This window comes from Grus americana, chromosome 20 (genome assembly GCF_028858705.1).
Source record: "Grus americana isolate bGruAme1 chromosome 20, bGruAme1.mat, whole genome shotgun sequence".
Taxonomy (NCBI): domain Eukaryota; kingdom Metazoa; phylum Chordata; class Aves; order Gruiformes; family Gruidae; genus Grus; species Grus americana.
The window spans coordinates 10,312,912-10,327,080 of NC_072871.1; the positions used below are offsets into that span (position 1 = coordinate 10,312,912).

General features: G+C 43.7%; 1 protein-coding gene across 12 annotated transcripts in view; it reads right to left on the reverse strand.

Annotated features, from left to right (window-relative positions):
- Window positions 1-13,786, reverse strand: part of CCDC187 (coiled-coil domain containing 187) — a 45,063-nt gene extending 31,277 nt beyond the window's left edge. For 3 of the 12 annotated variants that reach the window (XM_054849106.1, XM_054849099.1, XM_054849111.1), the window contains exons 1-11: window positions 13,438-13,786; window positions 12,203-12,246; window positions 11,291-11,384; window positions 10,130-10,199; window positions 9,056-9,579; window positions 7,551-7,676; window positions 7,023-7,121; window positions 3,730-3,858; window positions 2,247-2,995; window positions 1,789-1,880; window positions 623-1,302 (exon numbers count right to left, since the gene is read on the reverse strand). In XM_054849106.1, the coding sequence (XP_054705081.1) occupies window positions 623-1,302; window positions 1,789-1,880; window positions 2,247-2,995; window positions 3,730-3,858; window positions 7,023-7,121; window positions 7,551-7,676; window positions 9,056-9,579; window positions 10,130-10,199; window positions 11,291-11,384; window positions 12,203-12,246; window positions 13,438-13,456 (2,626 nt within the window). In that variant the 5' untranslated portion in view covers window positions 13,457-13,786. Of the gene's footprint in view, window positions 1-622; window positions 1,303-1,788; window positions 1,881-2,246; window positions 2,996-3,729; window positions 3,859-7,022; window positions 7,122-7,550; window positions 7,677-9,055; window positions 9,645-10,129; window positions 10,200-11,290; window positions 11,544-12,202; window positions 12,247-13,437 lie in introns of all 12 variants that reach the window. The other 9 variants (XM_054849100.1, XM_054849107.1, XM_054849104.1 and 6 more) reach the window with 9 other exon arrangements.
- Window positions 13,787-14,169: the final 383 nt, after the last annotated feature.

The window sequence follows — 14,169 nt, forward strand, 5'->3', positions numbered from 1 at the left end:
CCTAGGCACCAGAAGGTGAAGTGATGTGTCCAAAATCAGTGGCAAAGTCACAGATAAAATTAAGAGATGTAGTTGCACAGCAGAAATAAGGGGAGAAGAAAGTAATTAGATCATTACCCAAGCTAGATCATTACTTGTTAATGTGATAGCCCCTACTTCAGCCCCAAGTCACAGAGGAACTGACAGACTTCAGTGCTAACCAAACAGACATATAGGAAAAGTCACTCACTGCTAACATTCTGGCCACTTTCTGATCTGAGATTTGCTGAAATTTCATGGTTCTGCCCTATTGATATAAAGATACTGAACAGTGTGTGGCTTGATACTTGTATTTGCTGCTGCCTAGGCTGCCTGTGCTGCTTGCTGAGGGCACCTCTGACTCTTCTTGGCATTAGATTTGTGAGCTGTGCAGAGAACAAGCCTGCAAACACTCAAGGCTCCAGCAGCTGCTCCCTCTGAGCCGTACAGATACAGCCTAGAAGACCCACTGCTCGGGGATTTTCCAGACACAACACTTCCAATAGCCAAGGGGATATCAGGCTTAAATACTGCTTTTGTAGCTTTGAAAGATTTGGGCCATGGCATCTGAGCCTCCCTGTTGCATTGTGTCAACATGATCTACCTTTCAATGTGTTGCTCAGGTCTCCCCCAGTGTCGAGATGCCTTTGTCCTGCGCTATGAGTGATCCATAGTAATTCTTTGCTCGCAGTACTCCCATCAGGCAAAGGAGTGGCTATTTCCTTCTCTCTGTCCAGGGCTGTTTTTCCCTCAGTGCTACCCACAAGGCTAATCCTGCCCAGTCCATGACATTCCCTATCTGATGACACACATAACTCATCAGGATCTGGGGTGTCCACAAGCATTCGTATAGTCATTGCCCCATCTTGCTCATGCTTGGATGTCTCAGGCTCTGGGACAGATGAAGACTCATTGAAAAGGTCCAAAGTTGTCTCTGTCAATGTTTTGTCAGTGGAGTCTTTAACCGTGCTTGCTTCATTCAGTCTCTTAGTTGCTATCTCAATCTTTTCTGCAAGTTCCTTGGATAGATTATGTATGGCTTTCACTCGATCCTGTTTACTTCTGTATGGAGACAGATCAGAAGTCGAATCCTTGGAGTAAGGTTTTGCATCTTTCTGAGGAAGGAAAAAGCTCAGAGAAGGTGTGTGCAGAGCTGAGAGAGAGCAGTCCCTCAAGTCTTCCCATTTCAGAGGACTCAGAAACAAGCATTTGGATTCCAGTGGTGCTGGAGAAGCTAATGCTGCTCTTTTTTTAGGTGATTGAACCGTTTCTAGTAGCTGACTCCTGTTTAAACAAAAAGGAAAACTGTCAGGTTATAAAGTTTTCTGCACAAACCAGTATCCTCAGCTAGAGTCCTTCACAAAACAAGAAGCAGCAGGTTTCCCTGTCTGTAGATACATTTGCAAATGACAGATTCAGGATGGAGCATGAACTGCTGACAAATGCAGAGAAGAATCAGCCTGGGGCTGGCAAGGAATTCTTTGAAAATACAAAGCATAAAAATACAAAGCATAAAAGCAGGCTGAAAAGTTTGCCTCAACCTGGATAGCCAGAGCATTGGTCTCCTTCCATGCTCAAAAGCACTCCCAGATGCTCCCAGGATCTGTAACTGCGTTGGACTAGGGTGCAGTGAGGCTGATGGTAAGGTGAGATGTGATAATACGTTAGGCCGTTGCTCTATTTTTTTATAGTTTACAACAGAATCCTGAGAAAAGTCTGCAGCGTGTGCTGAGAAAGAGGCTTTCTAGGATGCTTTTTATGTCTGAGTACCTGCCTCTGTGATCTTTACTTAATAGAGTACAGGATGGTTTATCCAGCCAGGCCGTGAAACTCCTCTCCAGGATTCCACCACTGGTTTGCTCCTGAAACAGAAGTGACCATTAGTGTAAGCACTAAATAGCTAGGCAACATGACGGTAATATTTGGCTTCTGTTCCACTTAAGAATTGGTTCATGTAACTGGAAAACTGCATGTACCAAACAACAAATCTGTTCTTTTAGCTCAAGCAATGGAGATTTCTAGGCTTTTGGCCCTACAGTCCAGGGTTCAGCCTTACTAATGAGCCCAGTAGTTCTCACCATAATTAGAAGCTAATTGCTGTATGTTTCTAGATAAAACTTTTTCTCCCTGACACTTCAAAGCATTTGTATGAAGTGTATCATCTCCTACATGGTGCCATACTGATCAAGATTGGAGGGTTTTCAATCTGCCACTCCTTTATGACTTACTTGCTCAAGTTTACATTGAGAACTTTCTTCTGCAGAAGCTGTTTCCCTGATGAGCTTGCACATTTGGTCAGAACACGTTTTCTTTCCAATAGCTTCTTTCTGTTTCCTGTATACTTCTTGCAATCTCTTATTTCTCATATCCCTAGCCTGCACCAAAGACTTTTTCTCTTCTAGGCTTTTTTTCTTTCTTTCTTCATTCTTTCGATACGTAAATTCCTGAACAATTTCAGGGCTGTAGGGATGAGGTTTTTTAACGTTTACCCTCCTCTTTGAAGCGTGTTTAAGGTTTTCTTTCTCAGACCATTTCTGTGCAGGACTGTTTGAGTCTTTCTGTCTCTGAGGAGATGTGCTTTTTCCTCTGCTGCAGTTTCCTAAGCTGCTGGGCATGGCTCCAGCTTTCATTAATGAAGATCGTATCTTTTCTCCACTGAAGGCAGAGGGAGTTATGGCCCGAGGTCCAGGTGAAGGAGAATGGATCCCTAGGTATCGCTGCAGAACTTCTACCTTTCCTTTCACAGTATCTTTTGGGAGCCTAGTATGTCTGTGTTCACCATGATACTGGCTTTGCAAATGTGGGTTCCTGAGTATTTGTTTTGTATCCTTGGTTGGTGCATTGCTGCCCCTTTCAACAGGCTTGCTGGGGGGAACCACACAGCTTTTGAGTTCAAGGCTTTTCCCCACAGGTTCATTTCCCTTTTCTCTAGAGCTGTTTTCCGTCACTGGCGTTGCTACAAGTCCTCTACCAGGTCCTGTGGAAAGCATTTGGAAACAACAGTGGTGTTATTACTTCAGAGATGTATCAATTCCTGTATCTATCACGTGCATCTCAAAACATGCTTCCTGCCATAGGCCTGAGGACTATTTGTATGCATAGCCCAGGCTTGTATGTCTGTTGTAACATTTGCAGTGTTCTTGGGAGAAGATAAATCTCTAAGGGTGAAATTTGAAGTTGCAGTGGCCAGTCGTACAAATGATGTGGAGTCCGTGGCCCTTCAGTATAAACAGAATTTAATATACATGGGCAGTGAAACCCTTTATCTCATAAACCCCTTGTGCTGTTCACTGTAGCACAATGAGAACCCAGTGGCCAGCCTCAGCTATCGGAAGACCCAGGGAAGCTTTACAGCTGTGTCTGGCAAAGCAGCTCAGCTGAATGACAGAGTATGCCAAGATGTGCAGGACATGGAGCTGGTGCTGTATCTCTGCTAGGGAGACATAACCTGTGTCATGATCCAGACAAGTCTTATTTTAAGGACACAGTGCATTTCCATTGTCCCTTCAAAACCACAATGGATTCATTGTGCCAGCTGACCATGGACAACAGCTTTACTGGTGGTTGTTAACCTGACAAGCGAGTTATTGCAAGAGTCATTAAAGATAGATGCTCAGAAGGGCCTTGAAACCTTTCGTTTCAACTAGTTTTAATAAACCACTTTTTTGTTTCTGTGCCAAAATAAGTTGTGTAGCAGAGAGGCAATGGTACCAAAGGTATTTGCTGTGTTCTGCTCTTCAGCTGTGCTCCTCAGATTTGGAAGTGTAGGGGGTGGACCAAGCAACTTTCTAGCTAACTTCTGACCTTCTCTCCATGCAGAGGCACTAGGTAGCTTTGTACCTGAAACAGAGGATTTATATTTAATTATTAAACCCTCCCATGTTCTTCGAAAGAAAATTGTAACTCTTGTTATGAATCTTTTAAATGGTGATTTCCAGGAATCACACTCAAGGTGTGGGGAGATCTAAAAAGTTTCAGTCAGAGCAGGTTTAAAAAAAAAAAAAAGTTAATGCTACTTTGATAACAAAAAGTTTTTAAAGCACTCAAACTTTGGAGGCTGTCACTCTGCTAGGGTCTGTTCACTGACTGATGGAGAGCCAGTTCCTTAATCAGATGAAGGCAACACATGAAGGTTCAGTGATTTCCTAACACTTTACCATTAGCATTTATATCATTTAACACTTGTAGCATGTTCACATAATTCTCAAAAGTTTTACTCAGAAACCATTGACTCCCAGAGTCCTGAAGAACACTAAAAGGAGGTCGGAACACCGACCTGAGAGCATCTGAGAGCATCCTTCTATGATGTCAGCAGCAGACAGCTGGTACTTACTGGGTACCAGCAGACTTGAGAACTGGAGGGAGAGGGATAACGAAAATATGATTTTCCTTGTGATTAGTTCAAACTCACTAGAGTAAACTAATTCATTTTTAAACTGGAGAGAATCAGCAGGATGCAGTGGGAATCAATGAACGATACAGGACGAGGGACAATGTATAATGCAAAAATAAATGATGCAGTATGCAGCACAAACAAATTATTCTTGCGTAATAAGGGGTGTCACATAATAGACAACATTTATCACTGGTTTACTTCATAATTTCAGATTGAATTCACAGCATGCCAGTACTCACACTGGCATAATTATGTATTTTTTGCAAACACTTCTCCAGCAGAAGGTGGCTAAACAGGTACATATTTGTTTTTTGCATGGAAATCCTGCCCACCAAATTCTCCCCCAATTAAAATATTCAAGCCTTTTTTTTGAAGAAAAGATTTTACTCTTGAGTCAGTATCAGCCTCAGTTCAAAGATATGGTTCAGCACTCAGTCAGCTGACTGAGCCAGGCTTTTCTAGCTTCTGTTCAGTAAACTTGTCTATGTGCTGAGCTGACTGTGTGCAGCACCTCTGAGAATCATCTGTTGGACATGAAGCTCTTTCAGAAACTGCCTGGTTAATGGAATTGTCCTGAGATTCCCCTTTGCTTTGGTAACATGAGCTGTAAGGCAACATCTCAGCTAACAGCCCTGGGCTCTGTACCAGGGCCACTGATGGAGATGCAGCCACTTACGTCAGCAGAATTTGCAGTAGACTGAGATGCTCTGGAGGCTCATCTTAATTGTGCAGTTTAGGTCGTGTCACAAGAGAAATGATGTTTTTCAGACAAGAAAGAGCTTCACTACCTGTGGGGCTGAAGTCACTTCCTATAATCATGTGGACTTGGGAAACCTTCAGTGGAATTATTCACTACATCTATGCAGTTCGGTGTTTGACAGCACGAATCACAGATGGAATCGCCAAAATCTGTTGGACTCAGGACAGCTGAGATCCATCAGTGTTTTTAATGAAATACCTTGCTGTATTACTTTGTTTTCTAATTTAGTAGCATTAAAAATGCAGGATGCATTTATTTTTACACTGTCTTAGTTTTTCTGAATGTGACTGACAAATTAATACATAAATCTAACAATCTTCGCTTCGCCATGTTGACTGATTTCAATTAAATCTTTTTTTATCTACACGGTGTTTATTAACTACAGAAACTATTATGCTAAAGTTCAAGAGCAGCCTGCATTTCTGAGGAAAACACTTGCTAGAAGGAAATCTTTTGATTTAAATATTCTCTCGGTTTTTTTCTCCCTATGAACAGATGAATATTTTATAGCTGTTGTGACTTAATTTTTTGTTAACTACAGCAAATTTATAATTCATCAAATTCTTGAGTACTCTGGCTCTGACCCCTGCCCCTCATTCATCTCTTCGTAGCCCTGCCTTGGCTCTTTCACTGACAGAAACTAATAGCCAATAAAGATACCATGACACTGGCAGTTACAATGATGAATGCTTCATGTGGCATGGTCTTATTATGACCCACTCTCAGAGGAAGATCAAGCCATTTTTCAAACAATCCATTAAAACAAAAAAAAAAAAAGGAGGGAGAAGGAAATTATTATATATTTCATGCATTTTAAATAGTACTTAGGTAGCAGGGCACATGATGCCACTATGCTCATAATTTCATTTGCACGGTATTAGATAGCTTGGATTTCTTTCTTTCTGTTTCACATAAGTTACTTATCTAGTACCTTGGCTAGTGTAAAATACAACTGCTTTGAGGGAGCAGCACCCATAGCACTTCCACTATTTTCCTTGCTCCCCGCAAAGTCTGAATGCAACTATTTGTAGCGCAAAGTACTGGCATTAAATGGGTAAAATTACTCCAGTAATTTAAATCTGCACTTAGATGTACCGGTCAAAGAAAATTGAGAACTAGTGTCTGGGCCTCCTGTTCCTGCTGTTGACTTTGTAGTAACTCTGTGGATAATTCATCTGACTTTTTATGACTTTGATTCAGTCCCTATTTTGCAGGCCAGGAAGCCCTGTCTTGTGGTGGCACTCTTAATTCATTAGGGAACACAGAACTGAATAGGTGACAGACAGCTCTTCCCACCTAGGACATATGGCTTATTTTTTATTTCTGATGATTTTTAATCCTGGCAGGTCTGGAATTCAACTGCTGCAGGCAGTGGCGTGACAAATTGTCAGAGTAAGAAAGGCTGGTCCCTAGGTAATGCCTGTGGGCACAGGCATGAAGCATGCTGCAAATCCTTTGCACATGGAGCGCCGGCGGGAGGGTGTGTGGAAGTGACTTGCCAAACTTGACCCCAAAATCCAGTGACAGAAAGTGGTACCAGGTGGCCAGTCTGATACCCCACCCCAGGGGCCTCAGCACCATTCACCCTGAAATTCAGCCTTGTGTCCTCGTGCTGCCTGCGGTCATCTTCTGCCTTCTTGAACAAATGCCGATTTTTGTCTGTTCCTCAGAGGTTTTCTTTGTTACCTACTTGGTATAACTAGGCCCTAGTCCTTGACTGTAGACCCTAGGATTTGGTGTTATTTTAATAACCAGCTAAAGATTTTGGCAGGTGAGCGCTCAGATGCCACTGACCTCTAGTAATTCTGTCTATCAATCCATGTCATTTCTCATTATTTTCATCCTTACCTTTACCTGTTGCTGCTCTCTCCAGAACAGAGGTCCTGGGTGAAGGCTGCCTCTGGCTTTGTGTTTGAATTCTCTGTGCTGAGCTTTTCTCTCTTTGGTCTTTAATCAGGAGGAGAAAAAACACAGAAAAGAATTAGTGTGCAGGTAAAATCAAACTGCAGACATGCCTGCTGTCACCACCAAACCGAACCCAGTCCCATTCACTTGAAAAGCAAAAGCAGGAGTGTCTCTAATGACACTGGTCACAAAACAAGCAGGACTCCCTTTTTTGTGGTACTGGAGATGTCCCAGCACAGCAGGCGTTGGCCTGGATCCCTGAGGTTGTGTCCGTGACCCTGTCTACCCATACAGCAAGTGTACCTTGCAAATGGCCCTGACCTAACTGGGGCATCCAGTGCGTGCAATGGGACACCTTTCCCCTGGGTGTCTCTGTGGAAATGCAGACAAACCTTTCCCTGCAGAGTACACAAACACTGCATGCTTGGGCAAGTTACCTGTAACAAACTGTTATCATACAGCATTGCTAACCTGGGATCTTGGGGGCTTTTTTATAACCCCTCCCTTGTCCAGGGATGGTAAATTCTTCTCTGCCTGGTATTCTGTGCTCTTCATCAGGCAAGGAGAGAGCGGACCTCAGGTTCACAGCACTAAAACCTAGACAAACAGGTATTTGAAACCTCTTAGGCTACAAGGAGCAATGCAAATGCTGGTGTCTGATAGCACTGAGCTTCTGTACGTGTGAAAAGCAGAAGCAGGCTTCCTAGGCCAGACTGCAGATATCTGACAGAGGTAATATCTAGCACAGCAGCTGTGACACATTTTTTTCCAGTTGTACAGTCAGACAGACTGAACAAGCTGCATCTGAACTGAGTGTCTGGAGTTGTTAATCTTCGGCCTCAGAGGCTGCCTCTGTTCTGCAAATTGAATTGTTTGTCTGGCAGTTCACTAACTCGGTTACGTAAAATGATCTAGGTTAAAAACGAACTAAACTAGCCTTCCCCCTGAGTATGTTCAAAAGAGGCTCAGCAGGGATTGTGGCTGTGGCTTCTGGGCATTAGGAGGGGTAACGCTGCACAGCGATGACCGAACGTGCTGCCTGATTCAGCTGAAAGGGGTAGACGGCAGCACAGATGTCTGGTCCCACAGACCTGAGGTGAGCGCCATAAAATACTTTCATACATCATTGTAAAAGGTGATTTGGAGCAAATCTAAGGGAAATGTCCATGGAAGCTGGTGGTGTGTGACAGGGATCATGGTGCCCAATGAATTAACGCTAATGCTATTATAGCAATAAGATTTATTATGTACAGCTTTTCAGCTCGTCTTCTCTAGTTTAATATACCCCCAGTAATCCCCCGTTGGCTGAAAAGATTGCCAAGCGGGCAGGCTAACCAGGCTAGCCAAAGGCAGTCCTCGCTCTTGAGTCCATGCATTACTGGCAGCAACCTGAGATCTTAAATCACACTAAACTGAAGTGACAGCTGTAGATGAATGGTACTTCAGGCCCAAATTTAGCAGCAAAGCAGGATAAGGAAGTCTAATAATATTTGCTTTCAGATCCACACCAGTTCCACTGAATGAACTGTTAAATCCCCTGTAATGCCTCTGAACTACACAATTCCTGCTTTAAATACCTGTGATGCCTCTCCGCACTACTGTGCTGCTCTTTCCCATTTCATGCTTTATATGTGGCAAAAGGAAGAATGTGAGAGGAAAGGGGACAAAAGAATGTATTTGCAGAAAATTCTTAACTATTTTGTGGAAATAAATTTATAAATTTGTGCATGCTGGGGAGTAAATCCAGTGGAGAATTGAATTCGGTAAGCAGTTTGATACGTGTAGCACAGGGAGGTTTATATAGCTCCCCTAAGGGCTGCAGAAGTAAATTAATTTATCACATGAACATGGTTGCTGCCCAACATAACCCAAAGTGTGGGGTGGAAGCTGTGTGGTTAGTTGCTCAGCTGTGCCAAAGCATTGCTAGGTAATACATGGTTTCAGCCTTTCTCCATAGATGCCAGGCTACTACTGACCTCTGTAAACTGGAGCAGGAGGAGCAGATGCCACTTTGCACACCTTTCTCTTCAGGGGTCTTTTTTGCAATGGCTCTTTAGCATAGGCAGAAATCAGAAACTTCTGCTCCTGAGATGCCGCTTGCTGCTTTTGCTTCTGCTCCTGGATTCTCTTCTTGAGTTGCTCTAACTTCTTTTGGGGTGATTTTTTCTTCAAATTTTTCAGCTTCTGATCACTGGACTTGCTGGCTGATGAAAAGTGGCATGTAGGAAGCAGGACAGCCATGGGCATGGGAGCATTGCTCTGGCTGCCACGCAGGACACCTGAGAACAGACTGCTCCCCACAGGGGAGTGAGGTGGGTGATGCAGAGAGCAGGGAGATTTTTCCTTTTGTACTCTGCGACCTCTTGAATCTGCCTGCTCTCTGAAATTGTCCCTTCTTGGTCTGTACAGGCTCTTTGCAGGAGACCATGTCCCAGCTGTGCCTTCGCCATCCGCAGCCTCCCTCCGGGCAGGGCTGCAGGGTGCTGAGCGCGAGTCTGCCCTGGGGGACAGAGGGGTCATTCTGGATGGGCCAGAGCTCACGGCAGGGCTCTCAGGGAAACAGGTCTATGACCAAGCAGGGGAGAGAGCAGTACAGTTTCCTTTTCTTAAGAAAAAGACTGAATATGTAGGGTGTATTATTAAATTGTGCAACAGACTGCTAATATGAATGGCAGTTGGGTTTCTACAACACACTCTGCTGGTGATCTCAGTGTCTCCACAGAATCAGCATTTTGCCAGTTGCTAGCAGTTTGGCAAATGAAGATAATATTGGGAAAGTGCAAAGGGAACTGGTCTGATAAGAGTTATTACAAGCATGGGCAGATAGACTATCATGGGGAACTGATGTCAGGGCATTGGCTTGTTCCACTGGCATGTTGGTCAGCATTTCCTAGGCTGAAACTGTTTGGTGACTTTTTCTTTTTTTTTTCCTAACAAATAGTAAGGTGCTAAACTTTTTCTGAAGTCCTGCATCCCAGAATTGTAAGGTCCTTTATGTGTGCCTTCACCTCTTCATCTACCAAGTGCTGTGCATTAAGGTTATTATTTACCTGCAGGCTGGAGGAATATCATTGCTCTTTTTCTCATTCAAAGCTGTTTCATCTCTGTTCCTCTCGCCATCTACAATGTAGCAAAATTATGTCAATGTCAAAATGTCAAAAAGGTTCCTTAACCATTAAATTAAATCAGTTTATTTTACTGTGGACTGTTCCCCCACCGAATCTGGCCCTTTGGACACCTGGGTACAATTCCGTTCATACTTGGTAATGAGCCTGCCAGCACTACAGTTCTGGGACGGAAAAGTGGGAGTTTGTTCTTTGGTGTAGAAATCTCTGTGTACTGTCTCCATGCCACCCAGGTCTGCAGGGCAGGCTGAGTATTTGGTTACTAGCTTGCACAGAAACTCATGCTACCTTTAGTACCTTGTGTCCCAATTACTTGAGTACCATAGTATAGGGTGTTAAAGTGTGCTCCACCAGATCACATCATGCCCTTGTCCTTTAAACCCAGTGACAAACATTCATCTCATCTTTCCTTCCCTTGTTCAAATGGCTTGGGAGCAAGAAAAAAGATTCATGTGCAAAACCACAAGCTCCAGCAAAGCCTGTAACGGATCAACTCAACACGCCTCTCTTGCTATCCTGAGCATAGTGCAAAGCCCTGATGCTTAGGGAGGAAATAGCATCCGTAAATATTAAAGGCTGGCAGCTTAAACTGTTCCCAGCCAATAAACCATCTCAAAAACAAACACCCAGCAGATGTGAAAATAAAAATGAAGTCTGTTCTTGTCATTAGTTTTTAAGAGTTTTCTGGAATTTGGTTAAATGTCCTGCTTTTTTCTTATCTCACTTTGTCTTTTAGAGATGATTTTAAACACATTATGTATTTCCTGCAAAAGTAAACAAACAAAATGCTGCATTAACATCGCTTCAGTTACCTCTAGGAAAAAAACCTCAGAGTACAAGCACAAGCAGCATTTACTTTGCTGTAGCTGGTGGGTATTAATGCTGCATCTTATGCCTGAGCTCTCTCCCGCAAGGTGTGACTCCTTGTGCATTGTGATATTCTTCTGGGAACATTTGTAGAAAGCCAATGAAAACAGACACTTTCCTCAATAAAGAGGCCCTTTCACTATCTCTTGTCACCTTCCCTTCCCTCCAGCACCAAAGCAGTCCCCCATCTCAGCAGTTTCCCAGTAACTCAGAACTCACCAAAGCTTTTTTCATGCCAAAGCTTTCTTCTGGCTGCCTGTGATTTGGCACAACTCCACGTTTGATGATAAAATTTGTTTTCAATCCTTTGTAGCTGTGAAAAGGCAGATTTTTCTTTTGAAGGGAGACATATGTTTTTTTTCCGTGGTAGCCTTTTGCTGGCATACACTGCTTCTCTGATTAATTTTGCAGCTCCTAGTTACTCTGTAAATACTGGCATGTCTGAGCATGTTCCATGTGGTATTTCCTACGGCTGGAAAGAATGCAATTGACTGGGAAGATAAGAGATGAAATCACCTCTCTCCATTAGTTACACTTTGCATGTATATGTGCCTCAGATTTTTACTGGAGCTGCTCTGATGTTTTGAAAACAGCATAAGCTGGAAGTAACCCCAGCCAATAGCAACTCCAACAGCGTGATGCCAGTGTCAGGCCTTGACTGTGCAAGCAACACTGCATGCATTTCGTTAATATTATGTATTCATCCAAGCAATTTCACTGTTAAGATTCCAGCTGCTGTGCCTGATATAAACATTATTATGTTTCCTATTAAGAGGACAACAACACAGGGAGAATTCAGAGGATGTCCCAGATCAGTCAGTGTCAGCTATTATTCTGCTCAGGGCTTCAACCAGAAGCAAGACAAACCTTTATCTGGTCTTGTCATTAATTTTGAAGAGTGTTGTGAAATTTGGTAAGATTCCTTGCTTTTCTCCTTATCCTCTTTTTGTCATTTACCAAATGATTGAAGAGGTTATATGTTCATGGCAAAAGAACAAACAAAATGGCATGTTTACATTGCTTTCAATTACATTATAACCATGAAAAAAACCTCTGTGGAGGTGATGCACAGGTAGCTTGCAGAGAGCGATAAAGGTACATGACAGCAAGTGTTCCCTGAACTATACATACCACTGCTTTGGCTTTCTGAAGACTCTTCCAAGCCAAGGCCACATCTGCGGAAGCAAGAGATGAAAGATGTGTTTTAGCATCTCTTCACACCTGTCTTCACTATAGACAATTTCCCCTCATGCTCAAGCCAGAATAGCTGGTGGCTGAAACACAGGACTGCTCCTGAAACTGTCTGGACTGCTTTTATATACAGCTTGTTTTCCGTGTGTGCTTAGTTCCATCAGAGCTAACACTCTTTGAGCTATGTTAGTGCTTATTCAGCAAAATCCTCACTGATATTAGCTGGTAGATTTGCACGTAGTTAAGAAAGTGTGCTGAATTTCCCAATTCAGTTCTATTTGGTAGTAGTTACTTACAAAAAACCCGCACCATACAGGATTACTTGTGAGACTAAGAATGGCTTGTGTCTTTTTACAGAAAAAACAAAGCAACACATCAGATGATAGAGAGAAGCTCCTAGAGTGAACTTTTTGCATACGTTCAACAGTAATTGAGTCTTGATGACTTCAGGCTGAGGAAGATTCATGGAGCAGGTTTCTGTTAGAAAGCAGCATGAAATGGGGAGTTTTGGTGTTGCTGTAAGAGCTACAAGCACAGTTACAAAACCGTCCAACACTCTCCAGACTTCAAAATATTTGTTCCATGGTGTCTGAAGTCATGCAATCCAGATTAAACTAAGCACTAAAGTCTTTCAATAAGTAATAAATCCTTGGTTTAAAAAAAAGTTATCCATGCCTCTGCTATGACTGTGCAGAGGAAAATGGAAGCTCATTACCCATGTACCAGCTAAAGGATCTGATTCTCCACATGCAAAACTGTTATCTGTCTTCCAGCTGTGCTAGAGCTCTGCTTACTTGATATCCACGTCTGAAATAACCATGCAAAAGGACTAGTCATTGCTGCCCTTTATGAACAGGCTAGGTCATTTTTATGCCTATATATGTTTTTTCTATAATTGCTGACTGCCCATAAAGACCCTCCTCATCTACACTTCTGTGGTGTTTGCAAATGTTACCTGTTATTATTAATTTTCTTAGCCTTGTGAGGGGGTCTTGGGGAGAGACAGGGATGTGACACAGTTGGTAAATGTCCTGCTCTGGGTCAATACACCCTGAAGAGCTGCCCTGGGAGCTCAGGAGTCTAGTGTGCTCACTTGGGGCATGACTATACAATCAGAGAGTCAAGAAAGTCAGCTCCCTCCCGTGTTCCCCTGTTACTGCCTGGTTAACACTTACCTTTTGAAGCCTCGTCCATGCACGGAACAAGGTCTCCACTTAGGAGCTGTGCAAAAGCACCTACAGAAGCACTTTAGAGATGATCTGTGGGAGGGACGCAGTCTCTCTGCAGTGACGAATCTCAGAAGCCACTTCCAAAGAGAGGTGTGAGAAAGATCTCAGCACTGAACATCCCATTTGCTGCTCTGTCCCTGGGCTGAGCTTTCCACAGGCACCAGCTCCCTGGCACTTACTGGGAATGCAAAAGTTCCTCTGAGACAGCGCCAGGTCAGTCCCTGCCCTGCCTGTGAGTGCTGGGAGGTGCAGTAGGACATCCAGAGGAGTCTCACCAGCCCGGCTGGCCATCAACCATCGCCGCACCTTTGTTTGAGCCCCTCTGTGCAGGGCAACAGTAGCAACAGCACAGGGAGAGGCTGTTAGGAACAGAGGAGAAAACAAACAGCAACAAGAGGAGCCTGAATGCTGATCTCAGCTTGCAAACATGTGGCAAGATGCCAGTAGCTTTCTTGACAAGTCCTTGCGTCCTTTCCAGGGCGTCTGGCATCCTGGCAATGACCATTCCCGGGGCTGGATGGCTGCAGAGGAGAGGGCAGCGCAGCAGAGGAGCAGGGTGACCAACCTAGGGCCCAGGTGGAAGGATGAAGACAGAATATGGTGCCCATGCAGGGGGAGAAACCAGACCTGAGTCCTCATCACAGGGCACCTTTCCTCATTGCAGGGCACCTCTTGTCA